At 41.3% G+C, this 21,907-nt stretch overlaps 1 protein-coding gene and 1 non-coding gene across 4 annotated transcripts in view; both read left to right on the top strand.

The window, feature by feature from the left end:
• Positions 1-15,211, top strand: part of megf11 (multiple EGF-like-domains 11) — a 67,606-nt gene extending 52,395 nt beyond the window's left edge. Inside the window, exons 13-26 of one of the 3 annotated variants that reach the window (XM_035641716.2) lie at positions 359-522; positions 653-755; positions 3,504-3,650; positions 5,489-5,623; positions 8,239-8,367; positions 8,948-9,076; positions 9,713-9,841; positions 9,993-10,121; positions 10,225-10,461; positions 10,683-10,858; positions 10,955-11,018; positions 12,238-12,282; positions 12,903-13,109; positions 13,367-15,211. In XM_035641716.2, coding sequence (XP_035497609.1) covers positions 359-522; positions 653-755; positions 3,504-3,650; positions 5,489-5,623; positions 8,239-8,367; positions 8,948-9,076; positions 9,713-9,841; positions 9,993-10,121; positions 10,225-10,461; positions 10,683-10,858; positions 10,955-11,018; positions 12,238-12,282; positions 12,903-13,109; positions 13,367-13,542 — 1,970 coding nt within the window. In that variant the 3' untranslated portion in view covers positions 13,543-15,211. The remainder of the gene's footprint in view (positions 1-358; positions 523-652; positions 756-3,503; positions 3,651-5,488; positions 5,624-8,238; positions 8,368-8,947; positions 9,077-9,712; positions 9,842-9,992; positions 10,122-10,224; positions 10,462-10,682; positions 10,859-10,954; positions 11,019-12,237; positions 12,283-12,902; positions 13,110-13,366) is intronic. The other 2 variants (XM_035641717.2, XM_035641720.2) reach the window with 2 other exon arrangements.
• A 3,367-nt stretch (positions 15,212-18,578) lies between these two features.
• trnaq-cug lies at positions 18,579-18,650 on the top strand. Its single transcript has one exon. It is a non-coding gene; the product is annotated as a tRNA-Gln (tRNA).
• Positions 18,651-21,907: the final 3,257 nt, after the last annotated feature.

A 21,907-nucleotide genomic window follows, 5' to 3' on the forward strand; every position in this document is an offset into this window, starting at 1 on the left:
CTTTTTTTTTTTTTGACCTGGTGATTGTACGAGATACATTTTTATGGTATCACCAAAGCTATAACAACAAAGGTGTTGGACTGAACAATTACAGTAACTAACAGAGCATTGCCACCCCGAGAGTCTCAAATATGTTTTGCAAACTAGAAATTATTTCTTCCTTTCGCCTCCCTTGATTCATGTTCCTTCAGTCGAACCCTCAAATTAATCTTGAGGGTTTGTGACATACTATACCATTATTTTGTTGTTGTTTATCTATGTGGAATTCTTAATGGCAATACAATGTAGCTGTATCCAGCAAAACTTTGTTTATATAAATGTCTTCAGCTTGATGTGTCTCTGCTTTCTCTTACCCCAGGATGGCAGGGAGTGGACTGCTCCATCCTCTGTTCCAGTGGTACATGGGGTCTGGGATGTAATCAAACATGCTTATGTGACAACGCGGCAGCGTGTGACCCTATGGACGGCATCTGCACATGTTCTCCAGGGTGGAGGGGAGAGCACTGCCACGAGTCCTGCCCTGTACGTTTGTCTTGTAATGCAATGCTTTGGGTCCTTGAACCTTTTTGAGCATCGTACAACGTGTGGTGTCTAATTGTACCAATGAGTCACATTGTAAAATTTTAAAACGGTGAATCCATATCATTGTCAGGATGGCACCTATGGGTTGGAGTGTCGTGAGCGCTGTGACTGTACGCATGCTGATGGCTGTGACCCAGTGAGCGGTTACTGCCGCTGCTACCCCGGCTGGACAGGTCAGTGCTGCTGTTTCAAAAGGATAACAAGAGCAAACGGACATTGAGAGCACAAACAATATTTGAGATCTAAACTGTATATTTATCACCATAGATCATAGGCATGAGATACTAGTCTGACATTTTTTACCAAAATAGAAAATATACATGGGTTTGCGTTTACAAAAGAAACTCTTAGCAGTGTTTTGTTAGTTAAATGTTTATTCTGCCACTGAGCCGACGGGGTATGTGAATGAGAGATGTTCAGAGTTGAGCACTAAATTAATTCCCTTGGCTGATGCACTGGATGTTTGTATGCAGTCATGCTTATATTGCTTCCATTACTGGTTGAACACTACATCTGAAGTGATTCACCAGATAAATATTTGGAGGCTAAATCAAATCATTGGCCCAGAATGCTCTCAAGATTTTTAAAAACAGCCTGCGATATTTATATTTCTGTCTTTGTTTTTTATTTAATGTACCAAGTTGTTGTGAATTCTCACTGAACCAACTGCCATATTTATTCATTAGAGGATTCACTCTTTCTCAGGCTCTCTGTTTGAACTCTGATCCCCTCGAGACCCAAATTTTCCACGAACATATGTCTGCTATTTGTTTCTTCTCATATCAAACATTTGCGTACAGTGGAAGATCAGGAGAAAAGGAAAGAATGAATGTCACAGCAAGGGTGAGGATCATTATGTTCAGAAATGGAGCATCGCATCTGAATGTCAAATACACGGGGTTAGCTCAGGACCAGGTCTCTGAGCCTGGTTGGAGAGGTGCAGACAGGGAAGGAATAGATTCAGTAGGAAAGGTCAAGCCTGTGAGTTCTCAGGAGCCCATTCCATTCAGCCTCCTGAGCTCGGGGCATTTATTCTGGGAAACAATGTGGGTTTTATTATCTGCAAGAACGGTTCCGGCAAAACGGGGCTCTCATGCTCTGAATCCTGCACAGGTCGGGACCATCTGTCGGCCTTAATTGAGTCACCAGGGTGCAAGGCTGGGGGCAGCGTGCAGCCCAGTGGGCCAGACAAACACATACATATTTGAATCCTCAAGGCTTGAAAGTAGGCTCTCTGAAGGAAAGAGCACCTAGGGAGAGGACACTTTGAGATCCGTTACGGGACTAAATCAGGAATAGAATTAAAAGGCTATTTACAGAAACACAAGCCCCAGAGTTGGTAAGGCATCCTTCTTTGCTGTCAACTTGCTTTCTGTGTTTCATTGTGAGGTTTGTGTAAACTGCCAAGAAGGTTGACTCAAGAAGTGTGTGCGGGTAAGTGGCTAAGCTGTCTGTGACCCACACAGTTGTTGCTGGACTGTCGTAAGCCTGACATCAGCCAGCAAAGATTCAAAAGAGTGCTCTGGGAGTAAACACTTGGTGCAGGGGCTCCGTACTATTCCGCGTTAGATAGGACACCAGTTTTATTTCTGAAGAGATTTTAGTCTATTTCGCAGACCAGGTGATGCATGTGTGTTTACATGCACTGAGGGAGAGAGAGGGAGAGAGAGGTTTGCTTTGCCCTGCACACTCTGTACAAACTGGATAATGGGACCTCTGGCACTTCTCAGGGAAAAGCCTCCTTTGAAGAGACTTCAATTCTGGCTTCTCTAACTCTTTCTTCTTCTTCCTCACTAGGCATCCAAAGCCCCTCTGTTTGTCACCATTAGACTGAAATGTGTGATGCTCTGTCCGCATTCATTTTCTGACAGTAAAGGCAGTCACTGTTTTTTTTTCTGCCTGGCCTAGCAGAACCTCAAACACACTTGCACAAGCCTTGCCCTCCTTTTGAAGTCCATGGCTTGACTTCCGACTAAATCACGGCTACCATGCCCCCTCCTCATCAGCGCCAACATTTCCTCTCTATTTCTCCCTCACTCAAGCCCTAAGGCGCCTTGGTTACTGTATAACGTCAGTCCCCAGAGTTTAGTCCAGGTTTAATTCAAAGGTACTGCACTAATGCTGCTTTAATGGCCACACCATTCTCAGATATTCTCATTCAAAGGAAATTTCAAATGAAGCTTCGAAGTAAAGGCAGCTGCTTGAAAGGTTGCAGAGTTTGGGCGCATGTGTGTGAGTGAGTGACTATGTGTCCCTGCGTGTGCAATCGTTTGTGTTTGCAGTGATATATTTCATTCTCAGAACCTGTGTGCATATGCAGACAGGATATTTGATTTTGCCCCTTAGTTTTTGGAAAGCATAGTTATGGCTGAGAGACAACGTGCTGCTGATGGATTTGTTCATGCATCCATGTGCGCAGTGCGAGCTCAGTATGGATGCGGTGTTTTGCGTTTGTTGGTTGGTGCTGCGGCAAACACACGGTGACACTTCCAGACAGTGCTCTTGTAGCCTGAATACTTTCCTTCGGCTCTGTACACTACCCTGGTTCTGCTGAAAGAGAATGGGAGACAAGCCTGGCCTCTCTGGAGACCCAACCCTGTTAATCAACACAGAGCACTGGCAGGGAGCCCCAGGCAGATCACAAATAAAATACATTTGGAAAGGAGAAACAGAGTCTGAAAGGGTGGGCTGAACTATAAAAAAAAAAGAAAACTACAGCTTCTTCATTCAGGACTAAAATCAATCAAGGATCCATGCTGGGTGAATAACCCTCCGCAGAACTGCTGTGATAAGGCATTGTGAATGTTGTCCTGTGATGATGTGTTCCTGCAAATTACAGACTATTTAAAAGATTCCATCATACAAGTCTTTCCCTTTAAGTGTGCATTTGCTGAATATCCACCATTGTAATGTGCCTGCAGGGATCCACTGCGATAATGTGTGCCCACAAGGCTTCTGGGGACCAAACTGTTCAGTCACCTGCTCCTGTCAGAATGGAGGATCCTGCTCTCCAGAGGACGGCACATGTGTGTGTGCACCTGGGTACAGAGGGACGTCCTGCAAAAGAAGTGAGTCTCCTTCTTTTTCTCTCAGCAACCTCCTTTGTATCCAATTTTTTAAAGAGGCAACAGACAACTGTCGTGGCTCTGGCTGGTATCATTGTTTGGTCAGAAGAAGCATTTAAACTGAAGATCCTTACGTTAACTAGCGGTAGTGGTAGCATCACGGTGAACTCCATGCCAGCAGCCTGGATACTGTCCAAAGCAGAAAGCCACTGTAAAAATCCTAATTTGTACGAAGGCAAACTGCAAGTCGTTTTTTTAAGCCTCTCTAGTTCCAGAGCTCTCTCCATGGAGCGAATGCCCGTCTGAGGTTCACTCTTTTTCTATCACACTCCTTCTTCTCTTGCATTTGTTTCTCCATCAGTAGGATTCTTTTTTCTCTTGGGAGGCTGTTTTTTGTCAATTTGACTGTTCAACCGTCTTCCATTTTCATCACTGGGGATAGATACTCGGAGATTGCTATTCTCTTCTCTACACAATGGGTAACGAAGTTCCTTTCTGCCGTAAATCAAGTCGTAATTTTTCTGCAAAAAATGCATCCCAGTGGCCAAGAGAATAACATGGTGAAAGCAAGACTTATAGTGGACCAATGTAAGCTCGAATTGGTCTCGTTTATCTATCGACATTACACTGTGCAATCAGTTTTAACATCACAATGACAAGTTTATGCCTAAAAAGTCTATTTCCACTCAGAGAAATATTGGCACAAGACTGAAAGCGGCGTAGCAACAAACCTAATCACAGAACTGACCTTGCTTCTCTGAAGGATTGTCGAAGGTGGAGCCTGCTGAGGAGAAGCACTTCGTTGTCGGCCATAACTTCTTGAGTGTAAACCCTTCATCATTGCCATCACTTAATAACAACGTCTTCACCCCTACAGCAACCCACAGAAACACACACATGCAGGCACAAACACAGACACACTTCAACCCCCTACCATGTCCTCAGCAACCACCCCTCAGTGGGAGACTCACAGTCTTCAGCCATGGCTCATCAGAGGGCATGCTCACTGGGAGTGCCATCTCTGGTTTCTGAATGAGGTCCGTCTGAAGTCGCTCTCAAGTGATGAGCTCACTGATTGGAAGAGAAATTCACTGTCACAAACCTGCAAACATCAGTTTGAATGTAAGGAATGGTGCGTGTGCGTGTGCAAGTGTTTGTGTGTGTGTGTGTGTGTGTGTGTCTGTTTGTGTTTTAGAGGAAATGATTAGTCGTCAGGTGTTTTGTTGGAACTTGGAACGTCCTAATGAAATCAAATCACACAGGTAAACTTAGTTTCTCAAACGCAGTGTGGGTGTTGTCAGTTCTTAAATGGTTAATATTTCTGAATAAACCTGGTGCAGAAGGAATTTTCCAAAACCACTGTGTGATTATGAACATAAAACAGACTTGTATGGCCCTCGCTTGAATGGAATTAATGTTTTTAATAATAATTACAGCCTGTTATCATGGTTGCACTATCAACACTCTTTTATCCGCGTAACGCCTTTTGAATAAACCTTGGTTCACATTCTTTCAATAAAATCCTCATTATTCTTATATAGTCATGTGTTTCCTGACATTTGCAAAACTACCCAAAACAGACATTCACAATTCTCAACTATTTTACTGTTCCCTCTCTGGCAGCAGATGAAGCGAAGTGATTACAATACAGACCGACTTTTTCTTCTTCCTCCCTCCCTTTGCTCCCTCTCCTCCTCTTTTCTGCTTTAATTCTTCCAGCCTTCATTTTTTTTCTGTACTCCCTTGATCACTCTTGTCATGCCTTGTGTCATTATTATATGTCTCTTGTTCCATCCTACATTGTTGACTGATTCCTTTTCTTCTCCTGCCCCACTCTGCAGTCTGCTCTCCCGGCTTCTACGGGCACCGCTGCAGCCAGTCGTGTCCACAGTGCGTCCACAGCACCGGGCCCTGCAATCACATCACGGGCCATTGCGAATGCCTGTCCGGCTTCTCTGGCTCTCTATGCAACCAAGGCGAGTAGCTGTCTGTGTCCCTTTGACCTTTCCCTGCTGTTTCATTAACTTTTAAATTCATTCACTGGGAAGTTTTAGTCTTTGCTACTGGAGAATGGTAATAATACAATTTACATCTGAAAATGTCCTGACATTTTGTCTTGGCATGAAATACAAAAAACATTTTGTAAACATTTTTAATAAATACATTTGCTTTTAATACAACAACATATGGCAAACATGTGTAATATATACAAAATTATTAGGTTATTATGTGCTGATGACTAAAATATCTCTATATACTCTAAAATAATATTCTGGGATTCAGTTACATGATAATGGACCTTGTCTTTGACAGTATTGTGTGAAGACCTCAGTACATTGTTGTACAGTCCTTGCTGTACTTACTGGCTCTAATAAGACCAATGGAAGACCTGCCGCCATTCCCACAGGCTTCTTAGCATTGAAACTTTGAATAATGACTATTATCAATGCAAGCCAGACCAACAGAGAGATAAAAAAAGATCAACCTTCAACAGGAGTCTGAATATTGCCGAGACCCACTTTTTCAGACAAATGATACTTGAAGAAAAAGGCTCTGTTCCCTACTCTGCAAAGAGAGGGGCATGTAAACAGTCAAAGACATGACACATGTGCATGTGTTTTTTCTGGTTATTTTCTTTTTAAATTTGTAAACCATGCAATGTCGTTTTAATCACATTGCAAGATGTTGCTAACAGAAAACATTCAACTTCTTTCCTTACAGTTCCTTATTTTAGGTCTAGATGTGTTTGACATCTGGACCTAAAAGATAGACATTAGGATTTTACACAAGTCAATAATCATTTTAACACCTTTGTGTCCTTCTGATATCTCGAAAATTACGTTTTTAGAAGGTTATTATCATATAATGTTTTTATTAGATCAGTTTTTATGTGTCAGTTAGTTAAGTTAGAAAGACGGGTCTAATATTTTTATTTTGGATTTAAAGGAGACATATAATGCTCATATTCATGTTTGTAATGTTAATTTGGGTTATCACTTGAGAAGCTTTACATGCTCTAATGTTCAGTAAACACGTCAGTTTCCTCATGCTGTCCATTCCTGCAGCTCCTCTTTCCAGCCTCTCTCTGAAACGCTTGATTTTAGCTCCTGTCTCTTTAAGGCCAGCCCCCTTCCCAATGAAGCCAGACTGCTCTGATTGATCAGCTGGTTCCACGTTGTTGTGATTGGTCAACCACTCCCAGCGCAATTAGGAAGTTGGGGATGTGCCAGACTGGCCGTTAACCATGGTTTATGCATGTCCGTAAGATGGCGATGTCACCATCTTGCGGAAGTGTCGGCTGGACTACTGACGAGTCGTTTCAGGACCTGTCTATTAAAATGGACTTAAAAATGCCAGTTTAGATAGATACAGCTATGAATGTTTATAAAATGTTTAGATACTGCATATAAATACTAAATAGGATGACTTAAAGTATAGCCTTTATATTTATCAACTATTGACTGGTTTGTCAGTGGCCACATGATGTGCAATAAAAATCTCCATCACTGTGTTGAGGAAATATACCTAAAATATAGTGTAGGTTTTACGTCTAATAATTTACTATTTTCTTTATAAATTACAGAAAGGCAGTGGGGAAATTTTCAAATTCTCTTTCATGGCTTTGAGCAATGTCTTACAAATAAAATTTTAATAGGTTAGCTGAAGGAAAAGGAAAAAGAAATAACGAGAGCCAGTCCTAATTTGTCTGGACTGTAATTACTGTTGAGCAGGCGTCGGTCCACGAGGGACGAAGGTGGCCAACAACATGCACATTCTCCTCTTGTTGAGCCCCATTGACGTCCCTCTTTTCTTCTGTCCATCACACAAAAATCCCAGCCTAATGAAGCTCTCCTGGTGTGTTGAGGCTTGAATCCCCAGAAGCAGCAGTATGGGGGAGCCAACCTCATGGCCTAATGACAACCTGCTTGAAGGAGCTTGAAAGAGCTCAAGAAGAGGGGAAAGCCAGTTGAAATGTAATCATTAAAATCACTCCACATGAAAATGAGTTTGACCCATCTCTTTTACAGTCAGCAACCTTATCTGATATTTCTAACGCTGGGCTATTCTCTTTATGCGAGACCTTTGATGTATGTGCTGGCACTGCAGCTCCCTGATCCTGATGGTTAGATACACCTTGGTTCAATTTGTCCCATGGTCCAACAAGAAAACACAATGGAGGTTTCATTGGAAATGACATCTTTTATTGAATGGTGCCAGAGAGCATTGAAATATTAATTTCATAAAAAATGCATACTGTGGTCTGTGTACATGGTCTATTTTAATTCTGTGGCACATCACTCATTCCACTCTAGTGACTAAAAATGGGGCAGTTGTGCCACCAGAAGCAGTGATCGACTCCTCGTCATCACTTCACCTCATGTCGACTCATAAAGAACAATAGCATCCATTAGAGAAATATGTTTACAAGACCTTTCACAGAATGAAGTTTGATTGTATGAAAGTGCTCGCAATAGTCTGTCCAAGTTTGATGTCATAATGTTACAGGGTTTTTAGTCTTTGCATTTAAGTGACAATATGTAGATCAGGGTTGTTTCTTAAAGTGATGCTTTGTTTTTTTTATGTACTTTAGTGTGTCCAAGTGGCAGGTATGGTAGGGCCTGCGCTGAGATCTGCCTCTGCACCAACAACGGCACCTGCAACCCTATCGATGGCTCCTGTCAATGCTTCCCTGGTTGGATTGGAGAGGATTGCTCTCAGGGTATGGCTTCTCTTCTTCCTGCTTTGTTTAATTTACTTATTTTCTTTCATTGTCCTCTCATTGTCTGTCTCCACTCCTAATTTCTCACTTATACCTTCATACACATGAAACATTTTCATGATCCTACATACTCCAAGAGCTACCCTCGGCCCCAGCTGATGTAAAACATAGCTTGCTTAAATGATTGTCCTGATGCATTATGCTCTTTGATTTACAGCACTGTAGGCCAGAGATCATTAGCAAAACTTTGAGAGGCCATGCTGTGGGAAATTGATGTGTGTTTTTGTTTTTTTTATTGCATTAACTGCTTGAAGTAAAAAATAATCATTGCTTTCATTTGGGTTATTCATCCTGACATAAATTTGAGCGCATATAGCACAAATTATGGGCTTCAGGTAGATAGAGATAACGCTGGATATTCAGCAGGGATTGATATTTATGTTGGACTTTTGTATGTATGTGTAGAGAATATCTAGGCATTTCCTCAAAAACCTATTTGCTTCATGGATGCATGCATGTTAACTATAGAGTTCGTATGGGTGAGTGTGTGACCATGAGCTTGTGTCTCTGGCATTTGCAGCCTGTCCCTCTGGGCACTGGGGCCCTGATTGTCTCAACTCATGTAATTGTCACAACGGAGCCCAGTGCAGTGCCTACGATGGGGAGTGCAGGTGCAGCCCCGGCTGGACCGGACTCTACTGTACACAGCGTGAGTCTCTTCCATCCAGTCAGCAGACACACACTGTCATCTACTGGCAGTCCAACACAACTGCAGCAGATGACAAATGGAAAGTAGTTTTTCTTTACTGACACAACTTGGCAAATGGATGATATTAACTTTTCACATACAAGTTTTCTTTTTTAGAGGGAGCAAAATCAAAATAAAACTAATGGTCACTTCATTATTTTTCTTATTGTACATTCCAGTCATTCAGCCAAGAAAAATGTGGATCATCAACATCAGTCCACTAATATGAATTCCATTATCTATCACCACCAAGAGTTTACTCAGTTTTGTTTGTTTTTTGCTCAATCTTCCTGCTAATTTGCATGGAAATACAATTTGTTTAAAGTGTTTTTGTTCCTTTTATGTCTTACAAATTCCAGTTGTCTTGTTCTTTATCTGAACCTCTTTATTATGTTAACAGCATAAATGCATTTTCTGCTGAAGCAGGAAACATTTCATTTCCTCTCATTCTCATTGTCCTTTACTGAGTATGCTGACATAGAATAGTATTGATTTTCCTCTTCCCTAGCAATATGACCTTGATTCTTTACATTGTCTTCCCCTCTCTTTGTTTTATCCACCCCTCCCACCCCAACACTTTATGCATCACCATCCCAGGCTGTCCTTCAGGGTTCTACGGCAGGGATTGCTCTGAAGTCTGCCGCTGCCAAAATGGCGCAGACTGTGACCACGTCACTGGCCAGTGCGCTTGCCGAACAGGTTTCATTGGGACGAGCTGTGAGCAGAGTTGAGTAGGCCCAGCACATTTTTAGCTCTGAGCAAAATTACCCGGTGGATAAGAGTTTTTTGTGTGTATGTGTTCTACAAACACTTTGGCTCCCACGCTCTAAGTGCTTAAATTTTGATGGATTTAGTAATGCACCTCTCTCCCATGCAGAGTGTCCAGCAGGCACATTTGGATATGGTTGCCAGCAGCTGTGTGAGTGCCTGAACAATGCTACCTGTGACTATGTGACTGGAACGTGCTACTGCAGCCCTGGATATAAAGGCATCCGTTGCGATCAAGGTGAGAGGTGATCGAGATGATCGAGGCTCTCCAGTGTGTGATCACTCAACCACATATGTGTACACAGTGTTTAAACGACTCACTTTCTGTGTTTTCTCTGTAGCAGCTCTGATGATGGAGGAGCTGAACCCGTATACCAAAATTAGCCCAGCTCGGGGCTCGGAGCGTCATTCAGCGGGGGCTGTCATGGGCATCATCTTTCTCCTCCTCATCATCATGGCCATGCTCAGTCTGTTTGTATGGTACAGACAGAGACAGAGGGACAAGGGCCACGAGATCCAGCCCAGTGTGTCCTACACACAGGCAATGCACATCAACAACACTGACTATTCCTTGTCAGGTAAGATGTATTTGAGACTTGCTTACTTTGACTAAGTAGTATTAAACATTTTTCAACTAATTCAATATGTATTTTTCAATGTTTCAAGGTGATTTATTGTAGGTAAAAACAAACACGTTAAAATATCCATGTATTTCAGTACTTTTGAAGAGAGTGCGAAAAAAATATTAAGTACACACATTGAGTTTTCAATCTTCTAAACCTGTCGTTTGAACCCTCAGACTGTGGCAGTACTGTAGCAATGAGGACCAGTGCTGCAGAGGTCAATCAGAGCAGCGGCAGTGGCAGTGGCAGTGGCAGTGGCCAGTGCTTCTCCAACCCTAGTTATCACACAGTGGCTCAGTGTAATGTTGTATCAACCATTTCCAGCAACTTGGATGGTACCCTGATCCTCAAAGTATGACCACTCTTCATGTGTATTTCCATAAAATACATCCAAATGACATGCTACGGAATAAAGCAACACCAAACTACTGTGCTCTTCCTTTCGCAGTCAAGCACCCTGAAAAGCAGAAACGGCTCCGAGTGGAGAGCCTACTGCAACCTTAATGACCTAGGTGGGTTTTCCTCTCTCTGATCATGACACACCACATACACACTGAATTTTGACCGTAAAAGACTTTCACTTCAAGGGCAAAAACGCTCGTATTGCCTGGACATAGCTACCCTGCTGTGAATGAAGATGAACCAGGGGTTTCTTGTTAGACATAACCTTTGCTCTGATTTTGATAAGATATGCGGGTGGGACAGAGAAATCACTGGAGCAGAGGTGAAAAGGGGTCAACGTGAGCTCATTAGTTTTCTTTCACTTTCACATTTTCTCTGTGATGACTTGAACTGGGTCAAGCAGTGCAGTCCTGGTCTGTGGATTATAGAACATGAATTGTAATAGTAAATTAACTTATTAATAGCTGATATCTCAACACTTAACTTTAACACCCACATTAAAATTTATAAGCTGTATATAAGCATTCAATAATTAGTTTTTAACACAGTTTTTAAGCAGGTACAAGTGTTTGTTAATATATTTGTACTCCCTTATGTGGACACTGGTGAATAAACTTATTGAATGGCAATAGAGTAAAATACAGTTCCAATAATATGACATATGTCTTAATAGGAGGAGATATAATCATTGACAACTACTGTGCATTTATAAATGTAACCATCTTACAACTACATTATAATATAAGTGTTTAAACCATTTATTAAATATGAATATAATTGTATAAATATAAGCAGGGTTAAATGAAAAAATGTTCTACCAATATAATATTCTATATATATATATATATATATATATATAAATAAATCCTGCTGGTAGTCTCTTGATTTGTGGTGTTTTAAAGTGAAATAGATTGTAAAAAAAAATGTTACTTCTGGTATGAAAACCATCCTTGTGTTCAGAATCTAAATATCTACAATGTATGCTTTGTCATGCTTGATTAAAGAGTCAGACTGCACATTGATCTGCACATTCCAGTTTGTGTTAAAGCACAAAGATCATAATGACAAGTCTCTCTCGAAAAAAAAGTTGTGCGTGTATTGTATTCTATTCATGATGTATTGTTATTTGTGTACACAACTGGTTATATAAGCTTGTAAGCCTCGGGGGGATGTGGTAACAAGCGAGTGAAACATGCAATAACATTCATATTCCTCATATTCTTTAAAAAAATCAACATTTTACTTTAATGAGATATTTCCTGTCAACCTTTGCACATTGAGGGGATTCATATGTCATGTTTGACTTTCATGTTTTGACATTTGTTACAGATGTTCAACAGGGGGAGACACAGACACAAAAAGGGTCGAGAAAAGGTAAATCATTAATTGTAACAACTGTGTGCGCGTGTGTGTGTGTGTGTTCACCAGCACCAATATCACAAAATCCTTTTTATGTTCAAGAGCCCCTGTTTCAGTTTCCCCATTTGGTTTCTATCCCTCTGACTGAGGAACTGCTATTTCTGTGACTCAATATCCCATGTCCTTATATCCTCTGATTTATGTGAAAACTCTCTGCACTTTGGACAAGATCATGGTGGGCTGAGGTTTTGTTCCAAGGGTAATTGCTCTCTATGGCTCAGTGCCTGATACGTCACTTTGTCTCCCACACTGCAGTCGGTGGTGAATTTGAGGGACCCGAGGGTCTAAAGGAGCGTTGCTGCGGTCTCTAATGAGGCCTCTTATCAGGCTGATGAGACTGTTATGGATGAGATGAGCCTTCCACTCGCTCCCCTCTTTACTGTGATTACTATATACCACCATTAGTCACTTGTCAGAAACAAAAGAAGTTTGTTCTCCAGGCCACACTGCGGTGTCTATTTAAATTCTAGTTGGGATATCAGAGTCTAGCATTAAACACCACAGCCATAATTAAAAATGACAATCTCTTCATCTTTGCTGATACTGAATATGTCTTTGTCTCGTGGCTGCTGCAGATTATATCAAGGGCTCCATGTGCAGCAACAGCTCCTGCTCCCTGAATAGTGAGAATCCATATGCCACCATTAGAGACCCACCAGGGATTGCTTGCAAGCACACAGAGAGCAGCTACGTGGAGATGAAGTCCCCCTCCCACCGCGAAGTGCCCTTTGGAGGCACTGCCACCCTCCTGGGCAGTGCAAGCAGGAATGTCTATGATGTTGGTGAGTGTGTTGTTGCTGTGATGTGTGGAGCCCAGCAGGGTCCTGCAGCTTATGGCCTCTCTGGTCATGTCCCCTGCTGCGAGCCTGTACGGACTTTGTAAGCCTTGATAAGAGGAAGTGTGAGCTGCCTCTCTATTCCACGCACCTCTCCTTTTCGCTTGTTCCCCCCCTCAGCCCATGCATGCCCCTCTTCAGCCTCAGTGAGTCTTATGTTCTTCTCCTACTGTTTTCCTCCCCTCTTTACCAAACTATCACAGAGCCGACCGTGAGCGTCCTGCAAGGACCTAATGGAATGGCGACCGGTTTCTCCCAGAGCCCCTATGACCTTCCCCGCAGCAGCCACATCCCAAGCCACTATGACATACTGCCCATGCGTCACAGCCCTACACACACACCTCCGCCAGCCCCAGAAAGCCCCAGCTCCCTGCTCTAGAGGGGCCCAACCTTCCACCTGGCCCTGACAGCGTGCCAGCATCCAGGCAGCATTCAGCCAACTTTCAACCAACGGCCCTCCCTCTGTCTCCGTGTGCGTTTGATGTAGATACTGAGATGTTGAGATGAAGCGAGAGCCACAGCTCCTCCAGACCCTGCTCTCTTTGGCTCCCTCGCTCACAATCTTTCTGTGGCCCTGAAGGAGGGAGGGGAGAAAAGAGAGTCCCACTCACCAGCGACCATCCGTCCATTTTATTTTCCTTTAGAACTGATCTCTCAAACTGCTGCCCCGGCCTCTTTATGGACCTCCTGAAGTGGAACATAATTGTTCCAAACAGCATCAGTGGCGGCATATATGGATTGTTTGGACAGATTATTTACAGAGAGAGAGCTAGACTCAAACTCATTTTAGCCCATGGTATATGTTTACTATTCAAAAGCAGTGAAGTGTTTATAATAACCCCCAAAGTGATTTCCCCCACAGGAAGGAAGGTACAACAACCTTGACCATGTGAAAGCAGGCAAGGATTCATTACGTGGAGACACCGGAGTTTATGGTTCTTCACCGTGTGCAGCGGCTGCAGACTCCAGCACAGCTGACATGAAGTGATCATGATCCTCATATAGTAGAGAACACTGTTCTAAATGTGAAACATGGAAACCTAGATGAGAGTGAACCAAGTCAGATAAAGCATGGATAAATAATAAGATATTGTAATGGTACTTTATTCATCCTCACTCACTTAATGATCACACACTCAGTGTGATCTCTTGTAAGTTGGGAGCTTCTTTTTTAAGTTGCAGTGGTAATGAGGCCCAGTGTATCCGGAGATGTATTCAGGTCATCAGTGTTCATGCGTTTATGGCATTACTGAGTTACACACATACTGTAGGTCTGAAGTTTGGATTTGACCCCTCACTGATGAACTACTCTGATCTTGTGTTGATTTATATGTGAAAGTATTTTCTTGCAAATGTATTGGTTTACTTTTTTTTTTTTTAAATATTGGGTGTTAAGAAGGGATTGTTTTTACCTTTTACGTTTTGTATTTATAAACCTAATTGTTTATTTATGAATTTATATTAGTGATGGTGAATCTTTATCAATGTGACACTAGGATATAAAAAAAAAGAAGAGCATGATCAGGTAACGGATACCCACTGATGTAGATAACACACAATTTATCTTCTTGTGAGATGATCAGTGTCATTTTGTGAACCGTTTTTGAAGTTACTTAAAATGTTCTTTCTCTCGATGTCAGATTGTAAATGAAAAATAAGGTTCCATCTGACCAATTCTCGACCTACAAATACCCTGTGCAGTATTTACAAAGGGAACTATATGTAAAAAAAAAAGTCCATTTAAAAAAAAAAAAGTTTTATGTTTGTATCAGGCTAATTAGCTTATTTATTGAACTGGATTTACTAATTCACTGTGTGAATTCCATTTCACCCTCTGTAGAAGCAATAACATGTTGACAATCGATGCCCAGACAGCATTTCATTAGTGCTGGACATGATCTTTAACCATCTTTGACCAGTGTGGTGACAGTGAATCATAATTTATGTGACCGTTTTTCCTCTGGGGAAGGTTTTTCCAGTTGCTGTCATATCAACGCTGCTTGTTGTTTTGGTACATACATTTCAAATTAAAGCATTCTCTGCCATCAGAACTCTGTTTCAGTCAGGTTAATACCCTGGAGAGATTGAAGACGAGTTTAATGAATTCACATCTCGTGTCAAGTGTAAGACGGGACATGTCTCTCTTCATCTCTAGCTCTGAATATTAAAATGTCATGAAAATGAATGTTGACTGTTGGTTGCTGGCGAATGAAGTCCACTCTTAACAAAGAAGACATGTAATGCAAGTCTGTAAAGTGCTTACAGTATCTGGTCTACTTCTGCCTCAGATACCAAGTGTCACAATGTTTTGAGTCTTTAGGTGAGAAAGATTTTGGCCACACATTATTTTCTTTACACATCTTCCAAATTCATGAATGGGGACATTTTGTCCAAGAGCTTTCATGTTAAACAGGCATTGTGAGAAGTGACAACTACAAGATTTATTAACCATAGGGTTCTTTGTGCTGTACAGTTTGTGATTTGAACCGAATTATTATTCTAATACTGTGTGAAGCTGTTCTTCAGATGTTTGGACATTTACAGTTTATTCAGAATCACCCTTTTATTTTTTAACACTTCAAAAGAAAGCACACACCAAACATTCCAGGGTTGCAACTATAAAATATGTTTGTCTGATCTGTGGCATTTGTGCATTGCCTCACATTACATGCATGGTTTTGCATCATACACAGCAGTGTGAAACATAAAAGTGGTTCAAATGAAATATTACAGTGTTACAGGACTGCGGTCTTTTCCAGGCCCTACGCGGACTACTGGTTCAGGTATGTGGTGACACTACGTTAAAATTGTGAAAACATGCATAACGTGTAGTAAAAACAATGTGTGTTTAATGATAAGCCTGAATTGCAGTATGTTTGATTTATAAGACGCAGAGCCATTGAGGCTGATTATTTAGAACGTTGTCTTTACTGAAAATAGGGATGTTCATTTTATAGGAGGCGGTAGAGGCTTCTAATGCTGGTGAGGACAAGTAGTTTCTATTAGCTCCACAGATGACGGACATGCGGCCCAGCTGACAGCCAACAGGCCCTGAGTGATGCACCACTGAAAGGAAATGCAGCCATTAGATCAAGGAGCCAATGGACCGGATACATGTAAGTGCTTCAGAGAGCAACAGAGGAGCATGAAAAGACGAGGTCACACCGACTGCAGCGAGGTGAGCGATCAGAGATTTAGATTGAGGTGCAGCTTGTTGAATGTGCTCTCAACACTCAAATAGTCTGATGTCTCCACTCAAAAGGGGAAAGAGTTAAAGACTACAAACAGGGATTTTAATTAGGTTAATTTCTTACTGTTGGATTGGCAGCTGATGAAAATCAGATCACATTTTCCTGAAAAGGCTCTGAAACCACTTCTCAAATTCAAAGGCAGATGTAAATACTGCTGCACAGGAGCTTGACAGAAAACAACGTCCTTTTTATTTTATTTCATGAGTCTTGATTAATTGTTTAGCCTTTCCGGGAAATTGTTTGTCAGATGCCAATGCAGAGTATCATTAAATAATGTAAATTTTAACTTTTATGGAATTCTAGATTCTGAAATCCTGTCCACATTTGTGCCATAATTTCTGATTTAGCATCAGCTGTCTCAGCGGAAGATATTTGTTTTTCTTTGCTAAGACATTTATATTTCAGGCATAATAATGCATCCTGACAGTATGTGACAAGAGATGTTGTTTGGACCCAAAAGCAGAACTCAAAGAGACTTGAAGGTAAAAAGGTTACAAGCCAATGCATCAGTAGATTTAGAGCAAACGGGAAAAATGTGAGGGTTTTGTAGTTTGAGCCAGAATGGACGACGGAGAGAAGAAGTGGCAAACAAGACACTTAGGCGAGTCCAGCAAGCAGCTGAGAGCAATGGACCTGAGGCAGGTTAGGCTACAGGTTTGGGCCAACCAATGAAATCAACAAAATAAGGAGTGCAGGTCGTGGCGCCGGTAGCACTGCAGTGGAGGAATAGTCTGGAGGAGAATGAAGTGATGAGGCGGGGTCTGTGTTCTCCATCTGCAGCGCCCATTACTGGATGAACTCCAGGTGCGCGGGATGATTGGGAACAGGAGGGGGGCTGACTCGCCACACACACACACACACACACACACACACACACGGAAACAAAAGGAATGAGGGGGAGAGAGCCAACTCACCTCTCCTCTGTTCCTGTTCCTATATCAACGTAATGTGACGGATACTTAAATTATTCCTAATCTGTTGCGTATTTTCACCGAATTAAATCGCTGCATGAACTGTTCCGTTTAAAAGTTTTCTCAGGTAAAAAAAAAATTACACTCAAAGACAAAGCTGCCACTGAGAAGAGGCTACCTTGTTGTTTTGGTTTATTCTCAAGAGACTGCACCTGGATGCTGACCACACTGCAACTGGATAACCTTTCACCTTTTCTTTCAGTCTGACATTGACTGTTGAGAGCCAGGGTGGTAAAGGTGTCTAAAACTCCCCCTTCAAAATGTTCATATCTCCACACGATACCTGAATATTCCCTCAAAAAATGTGTGGGACAGTTTTTCTAAGGACAAAAAGCTTTGCCTAAATTAAAGAGGTCTGTGCATGATGGAGAACTCTATGATTATACTTTACACTTATTTCCACATTAGTTCAAAGCTGAGGTCCCCAGAGATTATTATTTTCTCCATACATGAAATAGAAAGAATGTTGTTGCCAGTTACCCTCAGGCCAACAACATCAAAACTGGAGCTGACGTTACAGCAGATGTTTCTCTGAAATGCCCTTTTCATTGGTATAATATACCGATATAATTAGTTGACACTATTGTCAATAGAAACACTGTGTTAGTTCCTCATGTATAAATCGGCAGTTTCCAGACCTACAGAGGTGTTATTATTTATCACACTGCTTATGTTTGTGCACATTAATGCCAATTTATATTCAACACTGAGTCACCATATGCATTTACAATCTAGTCATGCTCGACTTGGCTACCAGTTTATAATCAGGCTGTAGCCCTTACAGTCTCAAAGGTAAAACTCCATGGTCATTAATCTTTAGTCCCTACATGAAAACACTCACGCCTGCCCACTCTGTTAATATCAGTGGGCTGAGTAACAGAAACACCTCTGTGCACAATGCAACACATCCCGACAGCATCACAAACTTCAACCACTAAACGTTTATGAGCTTGAATTAAGAATAACCGTCATGCACGTGGCCTGGTATATAAACCTGCAGGTGCTCTTTCTCTCCGGCAGGGGGCGTGCAGAGAGACAGTGTGACAGCGGGTGAAGGGTTGTAAACAGTGATAGTACTTACGTTTCTTCTCGCTGGCTGTTTTCTTACTAATTCAAATAACAAATACATACAGACACATAATGTACTATCACAAAAGAATCTATACAAAGTTGTGCCCTCTCAACCATCATGTGGTGCCATGGTGTAATGGTTAGCACTCTGGACTCTGAATCCAGCGATCCGAGTTCAAATCTCGGTGGGACCTAACTTTTTCACGTTGTGATCGATCCACAACCGGCAACTCTGTTCATTATGGAAAAGCATGAATTCGATAATGACACCTCCATATGTGAATGAGATGATCACATTCCACATTAACTCCTTACTATTCTTTTTAATTCTCAAAATAAGTGACAAATTGAATTGTGACTTACACCACGAAATAGCCTACTAGTCTACTAATATTTAGTTTTACAGTCTTACATTCAAACAGGAACATTTTCAAAGCTCATATACTGACCAAAGTTTTATGAAAAATATTTTCTGGATCACGCTCCTGTTTTGCAATAGGAAAGAATGAAACCGAAAGTCTGTTTTGAACGGCACAAGAGCTTGAAAAATTGTGAACGTTTCTCTTTTTAAACCCTGCTTATTGTTAAAACAGTGACAGGGGTTGTCATGGGAAAGCATTTTTTTGGATGACATCTGGGTAAATCTGGAGCCAGTGTTTGAAAAATGATATGAATTTAAAAATTTAATGAATTTTGACCATGTAAATTATCATCAACAATAGGCTCAGACCATTATAAAGTAGTTTCATCTGATTTTTTAAAAATCTGGATTGACTCCCACTGGATTGACTCCCATCTCAAAAATAACTCATAACACAACTGATTTTTTTTTAAAGGCAGTGACAAGTGAAGATCCTGAATGAAAACAGAAGATGCTGCTCCTTGTCTCTCTGTCTCTGAGTATGTCACATGTTTGATAGGAAAGCTCAAGTTCTTCTCACTCTACTGTTGTGTGGATCATATTTTTAAGTCCAACAAGACAAACTAATTCACCACTTTCTCGTTGTGTTTGCACAAATGATCGCCCGGTGTGTCGGTGAAATAACAAATAGTTCAAAGTTAGCCCCTTTTCAAATTTTTGTAACTGACGTTTCCCTCTCAGATGCTCTGTTTTCATTTTTTGACGGCAGTGGTGTTGTAGTTACTGAGAGGCCTCATCACAGGCTCCATCATTACATTCTCCTGGTTTTGAGTGTTACGCCCACAGAATTTTGTCTGTGTTGTGTTTGATCCATGGTGCCTGAACTCATGTTGAACTATACACTGGGATCAAAGTATGTTACGTGATGTTGTTCCTGTTGTTCCGCTCCGCAGGGAGGTTTACAGATCATTGTCAGATAATGATAAACACCCTCCAAACTGGAACGGTTCAGGTTCTAGGTTCAACAGGGCAGATGGTCGACAGTGACGGATTTGAAATCAGGCCCAGCTGAAGGGCCAGTTCACCTGACACTGCTTACAGCCCTTCTCATTTCATGTATCCTATTCATTAAGTTAGACCTCCAGCTTGGGCTGCTTTTCAATTACGCTGCAGCAGTTCTGTCAGTCGCAACAAATGTGCTTTTAAGTTGAAAATGATTTGGTCTGTTGGGCAACAAAAGATTACTTTGTGATCTTCTCATACTCTGGGGTCACTGTCTGGACCCGTTTACTTTCTGTGAACACCTACACATGTGATACCAGACAAAATAGATAAAAAGACAAAAGCAAATTATGAGTCAGGGCCTTTCAATCTGTGTGTAATTCAGTCTCACAGAGACATATTAAAACTCAGATAAAGTCTGCTGCTGCTAGCCATGCAATTAGAGTTCAGTTGTTATTCATATTGGAAGTATATTTTTCTTTCTTTTTTAATCCAACCAGAACTTCTTAACTCAAACTGTATCCATCATCCACAGATGTATTCCACTCCACTTGTTATATATTTTAATTTTTCATCTAAGGTATTCTCTCACTGTTCAACCTGTTACATCTCTGAAGGCAATACCATTGTCTAACTTTTTGATTGAGTGCATGTCGTGATCAATTATCCCACAGCATCTCCTGCGTGGATATCTTGATTACAAAGATGCGGACCTAATTTCAACATCAAGACGACAGAGCAAAATGTCTGAAAAGCTCATATATCGAAGCTGTCTGCTGTCTGGTATTTCAAATCCGACCACTTGGAAGTTTAAAAAAAAAGCTGTATGTCTTGATAATCACCACACAAGGGCAGTAGAGGGCAAGACAACAGGCCATGTTGTCTCCATAGACTGTACATAAACAGGTTGTCTCTAACCTCAGTTTTCTGCAATAGTTCAGTTTCATCAACCATGAGACACTAAATGTTTATTGTCCAAGTCTAAGTGCCTTAAACGAATATAATTGTTTGCCGGTTTTCTTCGTGCCATGCACTCATGAGCAACACTTGAGTTCAATTTAAGCAAAACTGGACAATATCACTAAAATGTTAAATGACTAAAAACTGCCACGTTAGAAAAGCTGTGTTACTGAAGCGTGGTGGGGTATTTTAACTTCTGTATTATTTAAAATCGAGCAGGTTAGAGACAATACACTGAAACTTTGGGCCTCAAAGTGCAACAGAAGTGAGTAGCCACCGTGCCATTACTGCAGCAAATCTGACTTGACCTGTGATTTCCAATTCAGGCTAATTGCACAGGACAAGGTTACAAAACGAGCCGCGAAGAAACCAAACTTGACAATGACGGGAGAGCAGGAGGGGGCTGAAGGAAGGAAACAACATTTAGTGGATCAGACAGGATACAGCAGGTCTGGACCACCAGGACCACCGTGACTGCACAGTGCCAACCATAGAACATGGAGGTGTAAGTTTGTAGATGTGGATGTGTGGTGACACACGAGCTCACAAGGTCAAGGTGGTATGACGTAGATGCCGTTGTGAGTTCAACTTTGTATACGCAAATACTAAATGAAAAGACGTCTTTGAAAAGACGTTTCAGGATGCTTTTTCAATATTACAATTAATCTGAATAATGACAGAACATCTCCAAAGATTTGTGCAAGACTGGTGTCTAGTCGCCATGATCTGAGATTTTATGCACACATTTTTGTTGCAGCTGTGTTTTTTCTTTTTCTTTCAAATATGGATTTTTGATTATAGTTTATAAAGTCGGACCTTTCAGTTTTTCAAATTGATTGGCTTCAGTTTTATTGACTTCTGACTAAAAACAAATAAATGGACAAGATTTTGTACTTTACCTTGAACCAAGGTGTGCGCTGATATTATTATTATTATTATTATTATTATTATTATTATTATTATTATTATTATTACTACTATAAAGTTATGAAAACCTATTACTACTGCCGCTAATAACAATAATATTTATTTCATTTATCCCGCGTGCAGTGGTTCCTCCGTCACAGCTGCCAGGGGTGTCATCCGTGACGTCAGTGACGTTTGTAATCGGTCACGTGGGCCCGCAGG

The sequence above is a fragment of the Scophthalmus maximus genome, chromosome 7, assembly GCF_022379125.1.
Source record: "Scophthalmus maximus strain ysfricsl-2021 chromosome 7, ASM2237912v1, whole genome shotgun sequence".
NCBI lineage: Eukaryota > Metazoa > Chordata > Actinopteri > Pleuronectiformes > Scophthalmidae > Scophthalmus > Scophthalmus maximus.